Genomic DNA, 15,838 nt, shown 5'->3' on the forward strand with positions numbered 1-15,838 from the left:
CCATCTCTAACATTATGTAGGAACACAAATTGGATAGACTCACAACACATATAACAAAGAGTTTCAATATTGATAATAGAGATCCAAGAAGTCAATGTACGCACAGAGCTTCAATTACGGAAAACTTAAATGGTAGGACCAAAAACAAGAAAAAAAAGTTTGGAAAAGGGTATATATATATATATGGCAAAGCAAATTAACATACTTTGCCAACAAAGCAGCGTAGAGGACCTGCATTTGAGGTTAAAGCAGGAACCATGGCTCCTGGAAAGACCTTAAACGACTGCTTTCGAGAGTAAAGTGGATAGCAGTTTCCATATCCAGATTGAACAAAAAAAGCACCATTCTTGAACACATCCCCTGAAGATCTCCATTTCCAATTATTCCAACTGCCTCCAGCCTCTTTCTTTGTAACCTGTTTGGCATAAGAAGTTTCAGGAGCTATGAAGTAGTTCCCTTCACTGAAAATTGTTGGATTGGCACTGCCTCCTACGGCATACATTTTCCACTCGTCATATCTATTGTTGGCCAGGTGCGCATACCCAAACCTAACCCTTTTTTTTTCACGACAAAAACAATGGCATAAATTAATTAAACAATGTACTCTCATGTATTTTTCTCTTTTCAAAGAGTTGCAGGTAAGTTATTGCGCTTACCTTGGCATTCTTTCAACAAGGCCAGCCTTAGAGTACTTGGATCTAACGGAGGACATGACACAGGACAGAACACAATGGCGTTCTAAGATTCATATAGCCGATCCCACTCAGTGACTTGGATTTTCCAAGTCTCCAACCGAGAAGTTTTCCTCCCTCGGGAAATTAAGGGAACACTACCTCAACCTATATGCTCCACTCACAAAGCTTCAACATACAAGCTTCAACAAAAGAAAATTCAAAGAACTTAGCGAAGAAGGCTTTGGTGTATTTAACACAATACGTTGAAATGAAGGAAAGCTTATTTATTGATATCCCCGATAAGTTACAAATATGTACATATACTGGAGTCAAATTAAACAAACAAGAGGGAGCCTTCACAAAGGTTGCTTAGGAGAAGTCTCAGCAGTCGGAAGAGCCCCAGAAAGAGAAGGCACCGGAGGGGGCTCATTCGGAGCCTCAGTACTGGACAAAACCCTAGAAGGAGGAGGCATCAGAGGTTGATCATTTGGAGCTTCATTACGCGGTACAGCCCCAGAAGACGAAGGCAATAAATGCCTTTGGAACAAACCCACAAATCTCTGATGATCAAGTAAAACCTGACCATCAGATTCCTTCATCTGGTCAAGCTTCCTCTTCATGTTTGTAGCATAGTCATGTGCGAGCCGGTGCAACTGTTTATTCTCATGCTTGAGCCCTCTAATCTCCTGTTTGAGACTCATCACTTCAGCCGCCAATGATTCAACTTGGCGGGTTCGAGCAAATAGGCGTTGGGCCATATTAGACACAGAACCTGCACATTGAACACTGAGAGCCAGAGAATCCTTAACAGCCAACTCATCAGACCGTTTGGAAAGTAGTCTGTTATCTTTGGGAGTGAGAAGGTTCCTGGCCACTACCGCAGCGGTTATATCATTCTTCATCACGGAATCCCCAACGGTAAGAGGACCAGTAGGGGAGACGAAGGATGGGCGCCATATGTTGTCTGGAGAAGGCGGGGCTGCCTCTTCAACAAGGTTCAAGTCAAAACGACGGTCGGAGGGGCCAGACATTTTCAAAGGTGTTGAAGAGAGAAGAGGTCGGACAAATCAAGATCTTAGAAGTGCAAGAATGGAGCTTCTACTGGTGGATATTCAAGTGTGCTTTGGAACTTAATGTCAGCCCCTATAAAAATCTGCACTCGACGAAGCTTCAGAAATCGAAGAGGCGCTTGCTCAGAAATCGAAGAGGCGTTTGCTTTCTCAAAAGCTGGGCTGCTCAGAGACCACGAGGGTCGATCTCAGAAATCGAAGAGGCGTTTGCTTTCTCAAAAGCTGGGCTGCTCAAAGACCACGAAGGCCGATCTCAGAAATCGAAGAGGCTTGCTTTCTCAAAAGCTGGGCTGCTCAGAGACCACGAGGGCCGATCTCAGAAATCGAAGAGGCACCTACTTTCCCAGCCTTGTCAGCACCTGTCACACGCACACTCAGCTTTGCGGAAATTATGGGCATTCTGTCGAAGATTTCTGACGAAGTAGAAAGCACATGAATCGCACTGTTCAATCACCCACTTCCCACATGCAACAGTAGCTCATGGGTACCACAGATAACTTTGCCAAAGTTCTCTGACAAAGTTGAGACACTTGAAGCTTGCAGCTCCCACTACATCGCTCTGACCAAGAAGGGTAAAAGAATTGCAAAGAAACAATACTAACAAAGTTTAAACACATAAATTTTGAAGGTCTAGCTACCATATTATTACCCACAAGGGTAAAGGAACAGTACCACTGCTGGATAATTGGAAAGTCCCGGTGTGTCAACCTCTGTGCTTCGTGGCAAGGTAGACTAGCAAACATGCCCAACCTGTACTCACATTCGAGAAAACACTCCCAACAAGATTGCTTGCTCCAAAATCGAAGAGGCACCGCCCTCCGAATCTCGAGAGCCAGACTCCCAACATGATTACTTTCTCAAAAATCGAAGAGAGGGTAAAGGAACAGTACCACTGCTGGATAATTGGAAAGTCCCTGTGTGTCAACCTTTGTGCTTCGTGGCAAGGTAGACTAGCAAACATGCCCAACCTTTACTCACATTCGAGAAAACACTCCCAACAAGATTGCTTGCTCCAAAATCGAAGAGGCACCGCCCTCCGAATCTCGAGAGCCAGACTCCCAACATGATTACTTTCTAAAAAATCGAAGAGAGGGTAAAGGAATAGTACCACTGCTGGATAATTGGAAAGTCCCTGTGTGTCAACCTCTGCTTCGTGGCAAGATAGACTAGCAAACACGCCCAACCTTTACTCACATTCGAGAAAACACCCACAACAAGATTGCTTGCTCCAAAATCGAAGAGGCACCGCCTTCCGAATCTCGAGAGCCAGACTCCCAACATGATTACTTTCTCAAAAATCGAAGAGACACCGCTCTCCGAATCTCGAGAGCCAGACCCCCAGCAGGATTGCTTTCTCAAAAATCGAAGAGGCATCGTTCTCCGAATCTCGAGAGCCAGATCCCCGACAGGATTGCTTGTTCAAAAATCGAAGAGGCACCACTTTCCCAACTTCAAGAGCTGGATCTCCTTGGATAAAGCTTGTCTGTAATCTTCACACGCAACATCAGCTTTCCAGATACCACAGACCACTTTTTCAAAGTGCTCTGACAGAGTTAAAACATGTGAAGCTGGCAGCTCCCACTACCGTGCTATAACTAAGCAGGGTAAAGGAATAACATTATTACTTGATGTTAGGGAGACTCCTATATATGTCGACCTTCATCCCTAACGGACAGGCAGACCTGCAAAAATGCTCAACCCTTTCTCTTATCTGAGAGGGCACTCCCAACGAAGCCTTTCGAAATATTCAGCTTTCTTTCCCCCCGATAATACCTCTGTAAACAAGCTATACTAGAGCAAGAATATCTCATATCATCAGGGTTAAAAGCAAGAGTATCTCATATCATGCTTTTTTCCTGTCTTTTCCTTTGGCCTTGTTCTTACCTGCAAGACAAGGAGAAAGAGAGCAATCAGTCAGCACTTGGAATCAAGCTTCCAGCCAGGAACTGACTGCGTGGAACCCCTTACCTGATTACTTACCTGGCATTGCTCTCGAGTACTCATCTTCAACATCTTATGCTTCCAGGGAAGATACCGCATCTGCCTGAGGAACAGATAGGGCAAGTGAGAAGGATACAAGGAAGCATGTGGAGACAAGCGTAACAGCACACGTGCCGATACATCCACTACTCTGTCAAAAGCAAAAGTATCTCATATCAGCAGGGTCGAACGTACTCTAGATTTGATGGACTTGTTTTGACTCTCAAATTCTTCAGTCGGCCTTATACTCTGGAGGAAACCAGAAAACCCTCCAGCCCAGTTCAAGAATAAGCCTGTGGAAAGTTACTTCTTCAAAAGCAAAAGTATCCCATATCATCTCTCCTCATTTTTCTTCTCTTTATCCTTCATGCTGCCTGCAAGATAGGGAGAATGTGAACAATCAGCCGGAGCTCTGATTGCTTACCTTGTCTGTCATCTCTTTCAGCAGATCCCCTAGCTCGGCGACTTGGGGGACTCCTACTACATGGTTTGTATCGCGCTTGACCAAGCATGAAACTACAAGTAAGCTTCAAGTGAAATTGATACATTACCTTGTGCATCTCCACCAGTTACAGATACCACCCCTGGATGGAGGAAGAGTACTTCCAGAGAAGATGCCACATCTACCTATGAGACAGATAAGGCAAGTCAAGACGATACCACACTCCGGTACTTAGAAGTTTCGTGGCTACGAGATCATTCTCCCACAATATTTCCTAATGTCATTTGTACTAAATCATTCACTTGTACTCACTAAAGGAGAGCTTGAACCTATGTACTTGTGTAAACCCTTCACAATTAATGAGAACTCCTCTATTCCGTGGACGTAGCCAATCTGGGTGAACCACGTACATCTTGTGTTTGCTTTTGTGTAAACACTTCACAATGAATGAGAACTCCTCTATTCCGTGGACGTAGCCAATCTGGGTGAACCACGTACATCTTGTGTTTGCTTTCCTATCTCTATCCATTTATATACTTATACACACTAATGACCGGAGAAATCTAGCGAAGATCACAAAAAGTGACCGTTTTCGCTACCTAGGATCTATCTTGCAAGAGATCGGAGAATTAGATGGAGATCTCAACCATAGAATACAAGCTGGATGGATGAAAGAGTGCATCCGGCGTGTTGTGTGACCATCGTAGGCCACTGAAGCTCAAGGGAAAATTTTATAGGACGGCAATAAGGCCAGCGATGTTGTATGGCACATAATGTTGGGCGGTGAAGCATCAACGTACACAACATGGGTGTAGCGGAGATGAGGATGCTTTGTGGGATGTATAGGCACACGAGAAAGGATAAGATTGGGAATGAGGTTATCCGAGGTAAAGTAGGAGTAGCCAAAATTGAAGGAAATATGAGAGCAAATCGGTTCCGGTGGTTTGGACATGTGCAAAGAAGGCCTACTGACGCTCCGGTTAGAAAATGTGACTACGGGACAGATGTTCAGGGCCGAAGGGGTAGAGGAAGACCTAGGAAAACTTTGGAAGAGACCCTAAGAAAAGACTTGAGTACTTGGATCTAACGGAGGACATGACACAAAACCGAGCGCAATGGCGTTCTAGGATTCATATAGCCGACCCCACTTAGTGGGAAAAGGCTTTGTTGTTGTTGTTGTTGTTGTTGTTGACCAAGCAACATCACCTGAAATTAAAGCACAAGGGAGTTAGTTAAATTCGATACACAACAACTAGCTAGCTCTCAATTTAGTTGTATCCTCTATTCAACGTTGGATGAGGTCTCATGCTCTAATTCCCTCATCCATTGACAATAAAACAAGATACATGAACAGACTAGCTAGAAAATAACTTGTTCATTTAGCCCAAAATGTAACATAAGTCGAGCAAAGAAAACAAAAGGCTCAATTAATGGAAATTAATTCATAACCTCATAATTAACCTTTTATGCTTACTTTGTCATGCTGAGAGAAATAGTTGTTTGTGATGGTGACGGCAGTGGAAGCATGGGTGACATCAAGGAGGCCATCTGCGCTACGAGCTAGGAAGCAATGGTCTATCCAAACATGCGAAGAAGCAAAGACAGCAATAGCATCTCCGTCGCACCCTCGACGCTTCCCAATATGTGTAGGAGTGCTCCTAACATTCCCACCCTTCCCAGGCTTACAATCATGAATGCTTATTCCATGTATAATAACGTGGCTAACGCCCTGCACCGTTATGCATGGTCCGTACGCAATTTCAACTTTAGCACCTCTACCATCTATGGTCTTGAAACTATTCATAATGAGCTCATTTTTTAGCGTGATCACCATGTCCTTGGCAAAAACGATCCATAATGGCTGCGTTTGGATCACCCCGTAACGGAGTGAGCCGGGTTTAGGGTTTACTGAGTCATCATTTGAGGTTGTGACTACATAAGTACGCCCGTATTTTCCTCCCAATGCGTCTTTGCCATAGCCTACTGCGCAGTCGGCCAAGGCTCGGCGGTTGGTGGCCCAATTGGATTTGGTGCGCCAACACGAGTCTACCACGTTCATGATGTTTTTGAGAGTGATATTGGGGGTGGTGTAGTAGTCTGGGGAATAGGCTTGAAATGTTGGAGCAATATAAGTTAAAAAACATAAGAGAAATAATACGAGAGGGGCTAGGGAGGCCATGGCTTAATTATGAGTTGATTAAGAAAACGAACAGAATTAGGAGGATATATAGGGAGAATTGGATACGGTGATGACTAATGAGAAGATTGTGCACACGATTAAAATAGGGAGTGCTTTTGTTTATGTTTTGGTATGTAAGAGTTTTGGGTCTATACAAGACGTGGTTGCACGAACTAAGGCTGGTGGACTTTCTTTTGTAATGTATACCGTCCTGCTTATGTTATGTAAAGAAATAAAATTCTTAGCCAAGAATATATGTTTCAGTGAATGGTGAGGGGCACGTAAAAATTTCGGACCTAATAGAATATGATATATTTACATGAAGAAAATGGGGGATTTGAGTTAAATTATACGATGGGTTAATAATAATATTTTTGTATCAGATTTTTCATGTACAAAAGTCAGAAGGCTTCTCACATATAAGTGAGAGAACTATCATTAAACCATAATATTAATTATTAAATCAGAGAGGCCTATTAAAATTAAGGAAATATAATAATCTCTTAAACTGTCAAGGAAAATAAAATTTGAGAGTATTATTTTAAGAGTTGGATACATAGACTGGATATTGTAGGGGATATATATACTGCATTCAAGAAAAGACTAATTGAACCTAACTAATTAGCATTTGGAATAGGCTACGTTGGAGATTTTTTTTGATAATTAATAGTGTGGTTTATTATTCTACATGTTTTAATAAGGGTGAATGATATGTGGTATAAATTAAATGGCAAAATTGATTAAAGATCTAGTCAAATAGCACAAATAAGGGCAACAAAAATAAAATTTGCAAATTTGTACTAAAAATCCATGACTTGTTTCAAAGAGAATAAATACGTGCATCAAACTCACAAAAGTAGCATGACTTGGTTCCGAAATTTCCCATAGTTTACAATTTTTGATTTAGGGGTTTAAGTTTTAGAGACGCTTTAGGTATTTTTTAGGGATAATTAGACATAACTCCAAAAATTTAGTCAGCCCGACAAAAAAAAAATAGTCAGCTATTAGTTTTAATCCAAGACATCATGCTTAATGATTTTAGGTCCGTTGACTTTATTTCATAATTTTAGTCCATGACATCATGCTTGTTGAGTTGGGTCCATTGACCTTTTATTTAAAGTAAACAAAATAATGAGTCGACCTAATTTTACAAACAAGCTTTTAAAATATTTTTCAAATACCTATTATGCCCTAAGTTGTATGGAGTCCAAAATGATGACCTTCAAACAATTTTTCGTCCTCAAAGAGATTTGTTCAAATCTTTAGCAACTGTTTCTTAATAACTATTTTGTTATTAGGGATTATTTTATTTGAGAAAAAAAAAAGTGGAAGAGGCAACTGATATGGTTACCTCGCAGTAAAGTGTTGGAAAAAAAAAACCCATAAAATTAATTTGTGTTTAATTTACTATATTTCTATTAACTTTTATTTTGGTTATTTTGCTTTAGTTTTGTTGATAGAGTTAATTTGGTCTTTTTATCCACTTTTGATTGACAAAGAGAGTTTTGTTAGTAGGTAGTTTAGATGACGTTAAGGTATTAGGATTGTCATCTTTCAATTATCATTCAATAAATTTTTAGGTTTTTTTTCATGTTTTTGGTGGAATCCAATTTATTACTTGTTTTTTAAGATTTTTATTTGCTATCCTTCTCTTCGTCATGCTGTATCAACATGATTGATAGATCTCGCTTTTAAGGTATATTATTAAAAACTAAGTTAATGTGTTATAATTTAAATAAGATAGTAACTTTACGTGATTGTGTTTAAGAATGACCGAAAAATTGTTTAGCTACATTGAAGCAAATGAGAAAATTCAACTAATAAAATAGAAAGAAACATGCATCAGCCAAACACACACACACACACACACACACAACATCATTAAAAGAAAAAACTAAATAAACAGTAAATGACAAAGCCCATGTCGATGATCACTAGCAAGCTAGCCATTGTACGAGTCCGCACATGCACTCACACAAAGACTCATAACCTTAACCTAAGTACAGACAGTTGTAATTTGAGAGAAAAAACATGCAATTAAATACATAAACCATTAACTACGTAACGGATAGGGATGCACACAGACACGTGCATACATTATTGTGATTCTTATTGTTGAGTAGAAGTATTCGATCTGGGCGGTGTCATGATGATTTCTAATTAAGCATAGTCGCAAAACCCTTTGTCACAGGAAATGCCTATCTTGCAATGGTTGAAACACTTGCCACGGTTTTGATTGTCGGACATTGGTTTGACACAATGAGAGTTGCAGCATATCTCTGACATTTCGCATCTCTTCCCACAAACCCCGTAGTTGAGTGCGTCTGCCCTCATATCCGTACAAACATTGTTCATCAATCACGCCCTAGGCTACCTTCAGTGGCACTACAAACAAGAGGGTTTTGGCCACATCCTCCCCTACCCGCCGGAGTCTTCGAGGCCAGGAACCGGCTTCTTGATGCCGCTGCTTGGTGGTTATTTGGTCTTGCAGAGAGAGTAATGGTTATTAAATGAGCAATACTCAAATCAAATTTCAAAATGATGGAGCTATGTAACAGTAGACAACAAGTGGGTACATAGATGAATATATGGTTACACAAATGTTTATAAGTACGGACATACGGTACACAAAAATACATAAGTACAAATATTTAGGTACATCGATGAATTTTAAAAACATATAGGTATATATGCATGTCCTTTAACGAAAAGGATACCCATTTTTTGGCATATGCTGTTTTAACTGTCTCATTGTTCGATCATATCCTGGGGGCCAATGCAACATAGACATGATCTCATCCAATTAGATGCCCGACTGGCTTTTTCTTTCCAACTTAATTTCCTTCTAATTAACATACGTAAAGTACCAAACTAATCAAATCGAGCGGTGAAAATGATCTCCAAATAAGAACTTAATTAATTAAATGGGAAATAATAATTCCCCTCATAATTAAGAGAGAGAAAGAGATCCACTTAGTTCGTAAGAACCGGCCTCTAATACCAGGTAGAAATGAGAGAATTTAACAAAGGGGTTTTCAATTAGTCCTTTCAAAAGATTAGAATTTCAAAAAAATCTGGTGCTAGATTACATATTCAATTTAATCCCTTAAAGTGTACTTTTATTAAAATTTATATTCTATTTCTGTTATTTAATGGCTCCACATTAAAATTTTAATTTTATTAATATGCACATATTAGTTCTTTGAACATAAATGAGAAATTATTAAATGAAATTAGTGACACATAAATATGTAAATATATAAGTATACAAATGACTGTAACGAAATGTTTGTACCAACATATATTATAATGAACCTAAATATATGTACCGAAATATATTATATTGAATTAATGTACCTAAATTTTAATACCGAAATGTCACATCCTGGCCCGGGGTCCACCACCGTAGCACTATATTGTCCGCTTTGGGCCCCGACCACGCCCTCACAGTTTTGTTTTTGCGAACTCACGAGCAACTTCCCAGTGGGTCACCCATCATGAGAGTGCTCTGGCCACCTTCTCACTTAACTTCGGAGTTCTGACGGAACCCGAAGCCAGAGAGCTCCCAAAATGCCTCGTGCTAGGTAGGGATAGGAATATATATTTAAGGATTACTCCCCTGGACGATGTGCGATGTTACAATCCACCCCCCTTTAAGGGCCCGACGTCCTCGTCGGCACACTTCCAACCAGGATTGGCTCTGATACTATTTTGTCACATCCTAACTCGAGGCGGACCACTTCCCGGGCCCGCTCCACCACCGTAACACGATATTGTCCACTTTGGGCCCTGACCACGCTTTCATGGTTTTGTTTATGGGAACTCACGAGGAACTTCTTAGTGGGTCACCCATCATGGGAGTGCTCTGGCCACCTTCTCGCTTAACTTCGGAGTTCTGATGGAACCCGAAGCCAGTGAGTTGTAACATCCCACATCGCCCAGGGGAGTGATCCTTAAATGTATATTTTCATCCCTACCTAGCACGAGACCTTTTAGGAGCTCACTGGCTTTGGGTTCCATCGAAACTCCGAAGTTAAGCGAGTAGCGCACGAGGTCACTCCCATGATGGGTGACCCATTGGAAAGTACTCGTGTGAGTTCCCAAAAACAAAACCGTAAGGGTGTGGTCGGGGCCCAAAGCTGACAATATCATGCTACGGTGATGGAGCGGGCCCGGGAAGTGATCTGACCCGGGCCGAGATGTGACAGAAATGTGTGTACCGAAACGTACGTACCAAAATGTATTATATTGAATTAATGTACCGAAATGTATTATATTGAAGTAATGTACCTATATATTTGTATAAATGGATATACCGAAAATGAATTAATGTACCTAAATGAAGATTACACAAATTGTATCGGAATATATTATATAAAAAAAAACTAGTTTACCTAAATGCAGACATCAAAATATATTATGATGAATGAACTGAAAATGAAAATTAAATGTATTAATACATTAAAAATAGGAAATAAAAGAAATAAAACATCAAAATATAATTAACAAATGAGATGATTAAATGTCTCAGGGACTAAAGTTAGATTTTAATCTTACACAAGGTTATAGTCTAAAACTCATTTTTTTTAAGGATTAAATTTATTAAAACAGTATCTTGGAGTACAAAGCAAGATTTCTTAACATACTAAAATTACGAAACACACAAGAATAGGGAAACACAATACTAACCCTAAGAGGAAACTGAATCCGGGTCGGATCCTCCTTCTCTAACAAATTACGTATTCTTTAGGTACATTGTAATAAAGGAAATAATCAATTAATAACAAACAATAATTAATTGGCCAAGCCTCCATCAGATGGTAACCTGAATAATTTCAAGTATAGTTGTACCCCCCAAACACTCATTGCAATATATAGATCGAGTAGAATAATTTATCTGCTGATGGCATCATGAAGACATCATAATTATCATGCGTAGCTGCACATCCCATAGACACATGAACTGCCTTTCTTGCACTTTTTGTTGCAGCTCCCACAATTTTTCTTGTCAGACCTAGGGTTCACACACTTGCCTTTGCAGCATGTCTCCCCGTACTTGCATTTCTTCCCGCACTTGCCACAGTTTACTCTGTCTGTGTTCGTATCCACGCATTTCTTCTTGCAGCAATCTCGCCCTGCGCTGCCCGTCGCCCGACAAACTCTAGGGTATTTGTCGCATGTGGGCACAGCGGCCCGAGAGGCAAGGAAGCGGCTTCTTCCGGTAAGAGAAGTAGTTTTTTCTGACTGCATGCTTTTGGTTGCATCATCTGTATCATTATTATCCTCGTCCAAGAACGATTCTTCTTGGTCCGGTGTTGCGGAGAGAGTAATGGCTAAAGCCATTAGCATGGCAAGCAGAAGAAAAACCTTGAAGGCTTTCATGATGTTTTGTTTGCGTAGTCGGGTGTATTTTATGTATAAGGGGAGAGATTTCTGAAGGAAGAGAAGATGGTGATGAAGGTATGTATGAATGTTTTGGATGAAGAAGCATATAGGGTTGGAGTATTTATAGAGAAGAATGAGAGGGGGCTATGGATGGTATTAATTTCATAATTTGTGTGAGTATTCATCTACTTAATGGGTTGGTCTAAATCAAAGGGCTACGAAGAGTTTAAGTAAACAAAGTTAGGCTTCCAAAGAAACTTTGTACTCCAAATTAATTAGGTGGATATGGACTTATGGAGAAGAAGAAGAGATAGAAATTTACTTATGATAAAGTAGGCAGGTTAGGCGCTGTGGTGTTCTTATTCGCTTGGGTTGATCACACTCATGCATGCATAATATTGCATATATGTTGGTGCATACGTGAGCTCAAGCCCGCCTTCTTGTTATTTCAGGGGTCCAAGAAACCAAAGTTAGTCCATTCTCCAAAAGGGGAAACCGTTACAGAAGCACTTGTGGAGCCTCTATGTTGACATTTTCTTCTTCTTTAGTATACTTTTGGAATCACATAACTGACCATTGACCAATATGTATGAACGAAGAAGCTTCCGGGAGAGTACCACACTATCCAATTCGAATTCGTTGGCTTAGATTTTTGGTTCTGCGCATAACAAAATATACATTTAAACACATTTCAACTATAAGTTTTATATAAAAACAAAAACGCTTTATATATATATATATATATATATATATAATTATAATCATGCTCTAAGTAAATTCTAATCTTTCCACTAAATCTTCTTCTAAACTATTTGAGTTTGAAATGAGATTTTCTAAAGTGTAAAGTTGTAAGCAATACTTTTTTTTTAGTACATCGATATTTTTACACTAGGGGGAATGGGAGTTTGGCTAAGCCACACAATGGGCAACCTAATTTGTTATCGAAATCGTCATCCAAGAGAGGTATATATATATACATGATCTAATTTTTTGGCATATGTTGTTTTAACTAGTTTTAACTGTCTCATTGTTTGATCATAAATACAAATATTTACGTACATAGATGAATTTTAAAAACATATAGGTATATATACATGTCCTTTAACGAAAAGGATACCCATTTTTTGGCATATGCTGTTTTAACTAGTTTTAACTCTCTCATTGTTCGATCATATCCTGGGGGCCAATGCAACATAGACATGATCTCATCCAATTAGATGCCCGACTGGCTTACAAATTAATTTCCTTCTAATTAACATACGTACAGTACCAAACTAATCAAATCGAGCGGTGAAAATGATCTCCAAATAAGAACTTAATTAATTAAATGGGAAATAATAATTCCCCTCATAATTGAGAGAGAAAGAGATCCACTTAGTTCGTAAGAACCGGTCTCTAATACCAGGTAGAAATGAGAGAATTTAATAAGGGGGTTTTCAACATTAGTCCTTGCAAAAAATTAGAATTTCAAAAAAACATGATGCTAGATTACATATTCAATTTAATCCCTTAAAGTGTACTTTTATTAAAATTTATATTCTATTTCTGGTATTTAATGTCTTCACATTAAAATTTTAATTTTAATTTTATTAATATGCACATATTAGTTATTTCAATTATAAATGAACATAAATGAGAAAATATTAAATGAAATTAGTGACACATATATATGTAAATACATAAGTATACAAATGACAGTACCGAAATGTATTATATTGAATTAATGTACCTAAATTTTAATATTGAAATGTGTGTACTGAAACGTACGTACCAAAATGTATTATATTGAATTAAAGTACCAAAATGTATTATGTTGATGCACAAAATCAGTGAGGACTTTGGTACAACATAAAGTGTTAAGTTTATGACCTTCGCTAGATTGCTCCACTCACTAGTGTGGATAAGTATGTAAATGGATAGAGACAGGGAAGCAAACACAAGATGTATGTGGTTCACCCAGATTGGCTACGTCCACAGAGTAGAGGAGTTCTCATTAATTGTGAAGGGTTTACACAAGTACATAGGTTCAAGCTCTCCTTGAGTGAGTACTAGTGAATGATTTAGTACAAATGACATTACGAAATATTGTGGGAGAATGATCTCCTTTTATAGAAGAGAGTTTCTAGCTTTGTTTTGACATTGACACGTGTCGTGTTGTGATTGGCTTCTAATGTTGACACGTATCGCGCTGTGATTGGCTTCTGATGTCGACACGTGTCGCACTGTGATTGGCCTCCTGGTTGAAGGGAAACTCTTCTGGGTCCTTGACAGTATAAAGTTGACCGGTACTCAGTAATTTTAGGATTGGTCAAGTATGGTACAAACATATTATATTGAAGTAATGTACCTATATATTTGTATAGATGGATGTACTGAAATATATCAAATGAATTAATGTACCTAAATGAAGATTGCACAAATTGTATCGGAATATATTATATAAAAAAAAATTAGTTTACCTAAATGTAGACATCAAAATATATTATGATGAATGAAATGAAAATTAAATGTATTAATACATTAAAAATAGGAAATAAAAAGGAAATAAAACATTAAAATATAATTAACAAATGAGATGATTAAATGTCTCGGGGACTAAAATTAGATTTTAATCTTACACAAGGTTGTAGACTAAAACTCATCTTTTTTAAGGATTAAGATGAAGTTTTCTAATTTAATAATTGTACTTATTTATTAAAACAGTAACTTGGAGTACAAAGCAAGATTTCTTAACATACTAAAATTACAAAGCACACAAGAACAAGGAAACACAATACTAACCCTAAGAGGAAACTGAATCCGGGTCGGATCCTCCTTCTCTAACAAATTACGTATTCATTAGGTACATTGTAATAAAAGAAATAATCAATTAATAATAAACAATAATTAATTGGCCAAGCCTCCATATGGTAACCTGAAGAATTTCAAGTATAGTTGTACCCCCCAGACACTATCATTGCAATATATAGATCGAGTAGAATAATTTATCTGCTGATGGCATCATGAAGACATCATAATTATCATGCGTAGCTGCACATCCCATAGACACATGAACTGCCTTTCTTGCACTTGTTGTTGCAGCTCCCACAATTTTTCTTGTCAGACCTAGGGTTCACACACTTGCCTTTGCAGCATGTCTCCCCGTACTTGCATTTCTTCCCGCACTTGCCACAGTTTACTCTGTCTGTGTTCGTATCCACGCATTTCTTCTTGCAGCAATCTCGCCCTGCGCTGCCCGTCGCCCGACAAACTCTAGGGTATTTGTCGCATGTGGGCACAGCGGCCCGAGAGGCAAGGAAGCGGCTTCTTCCGATAAGAGAAGTAGTTTTTTCTGACTGCATGCTTTTGGTTGCATCATCTGTATCATTATTATCCTCGTCCAAGAACGATTCTTCTTGGTCCGGTGTTGCGGAGAGAGTAATGGCTAAAGCCATTAGCATGGCAAGCAGAAGAAAAACCTTGAAGGCTTTCATGATGTTTTGTTTGCGTAGTCGGGTGTATTTTATGTATAAAGGGAGAGATTTCTGAAGGAAGAGAAGATGGTGATGAAGGTATGTATGAATGTTTTGGATGAAGAAGCATATAGGGTTGGAGTATTTATAGAGAAGAATGAGAGGGGGCTATGGATGGTATTAATTTCATAATTTGTGTGAGTATTCATCTACTTAATGGGTTGGTCTAAATCAAAGGGCTACGAAGCGTTTAAGTAAACAAAGTTAGGCTTCCAAAGAAACTTTGTACTCCAAATTAATTAGGTGGATATGGACTTATGGAGAAGAAGATAGAAATTTACTTATGATAAAGTAGGCAGGTTAGGCGCTGTGGTGTTCTTATTCGCTTGGGTTGATCACACTCATGCATGCATAATATTGCATATATGTTGGTGCCTACGTGAGCCCAAGCCCGCCTTCTTGTTATTTCAGGGGTCCAAGAAACCAAAGTTAGTCCACTCTACAAAAGGGGAAACCGTTACAGAAGCACTTGTGGAGCCTCTATGTTGACATTTTCTGCTTCTTTAGTATACTTTTGGAATCACATAACTGACCATTGACCAATATGTATGAACGAAGAAGCTTCCAGGAGAGTGACCACACCATCCAATTCGAAT

At 39.0% G+C, this 15,838-nt stretch overlaps 3 protein-coding genes across 3 annotated transcripts; all 3 read right to left on the minus strand.

Annotated features, from left to right (window-relative positions):
* Window positions 1-49: 49 nt before the first annotated feature.
* LOC103408803 (putative pectate lyase 2) lies at window positions 50-6,396 on the minus strand. Its single transcript, XM_070821990.1, has 4 exons — window positions 5,641-6,396; window positions 5,360-5,372; window positions 657-738; window positions 50-554 (listed from the first exon to the last, which is right to left on the minus strand). Exons 1-4 carry the CDS (start codon window positions 6,343-6,345, stop codon window positions 197-199), a joined length of 1,158 nt encoding a protein of 385 aa, XP_070678091.1. The 5' UTR covers window positions 6,346-6,396; the 3' UTR covers window positions 50-196.
* A 4,516-nt stretch (window positions 6,397-10,912) lies between these two features.
* On the minus strand, window positions 10,913-11,863 carry LOC139196599 (stigma-specific STIG1-like protein 3). Its single transcript, XM_070822902.1, has one exon. The coding sequence runs from the start codon at window positions 11,725-11,727 to the stop codon at window positions 11,275-11,277; it is 453 nt and encodes a 150-aa protein (XP_070679003.1). The 5' UTR covers window positions 11,728-11,863; the 3' UTR covers window positions 10,913-11,274.
* A 2,887-nt stretch (window positions 11,864-14,750) lies between these two features.
* LOC139196298 (stigma-specific STIG1-like protein 1) lies at window positions 14,751-15,164 on the minus strand. The gene has a single exon (XM_070821991.1). It carries the CDS (start codon window positions 15,162-15,164, stop codon window positions 14,751-14,753), a length of 414 nt encoding a protein of 137 aa, XP_070678092.1.
* Between the last annotated feature and the right edge of the window lie 674 nt (window positions 15,165-15,838).

Source organism: Malus domestica, chromosome 05, assembly GCF_042453785.1.
Source record: "Malus domestica chromosome 05, GDT2T_hap1".
Lineage (NCBI taxonomy): Eukaryota > Viridiplantae > Streptophyta > Magnoliopsida > Rosales > Rosaceae > Malus > Malus domestica.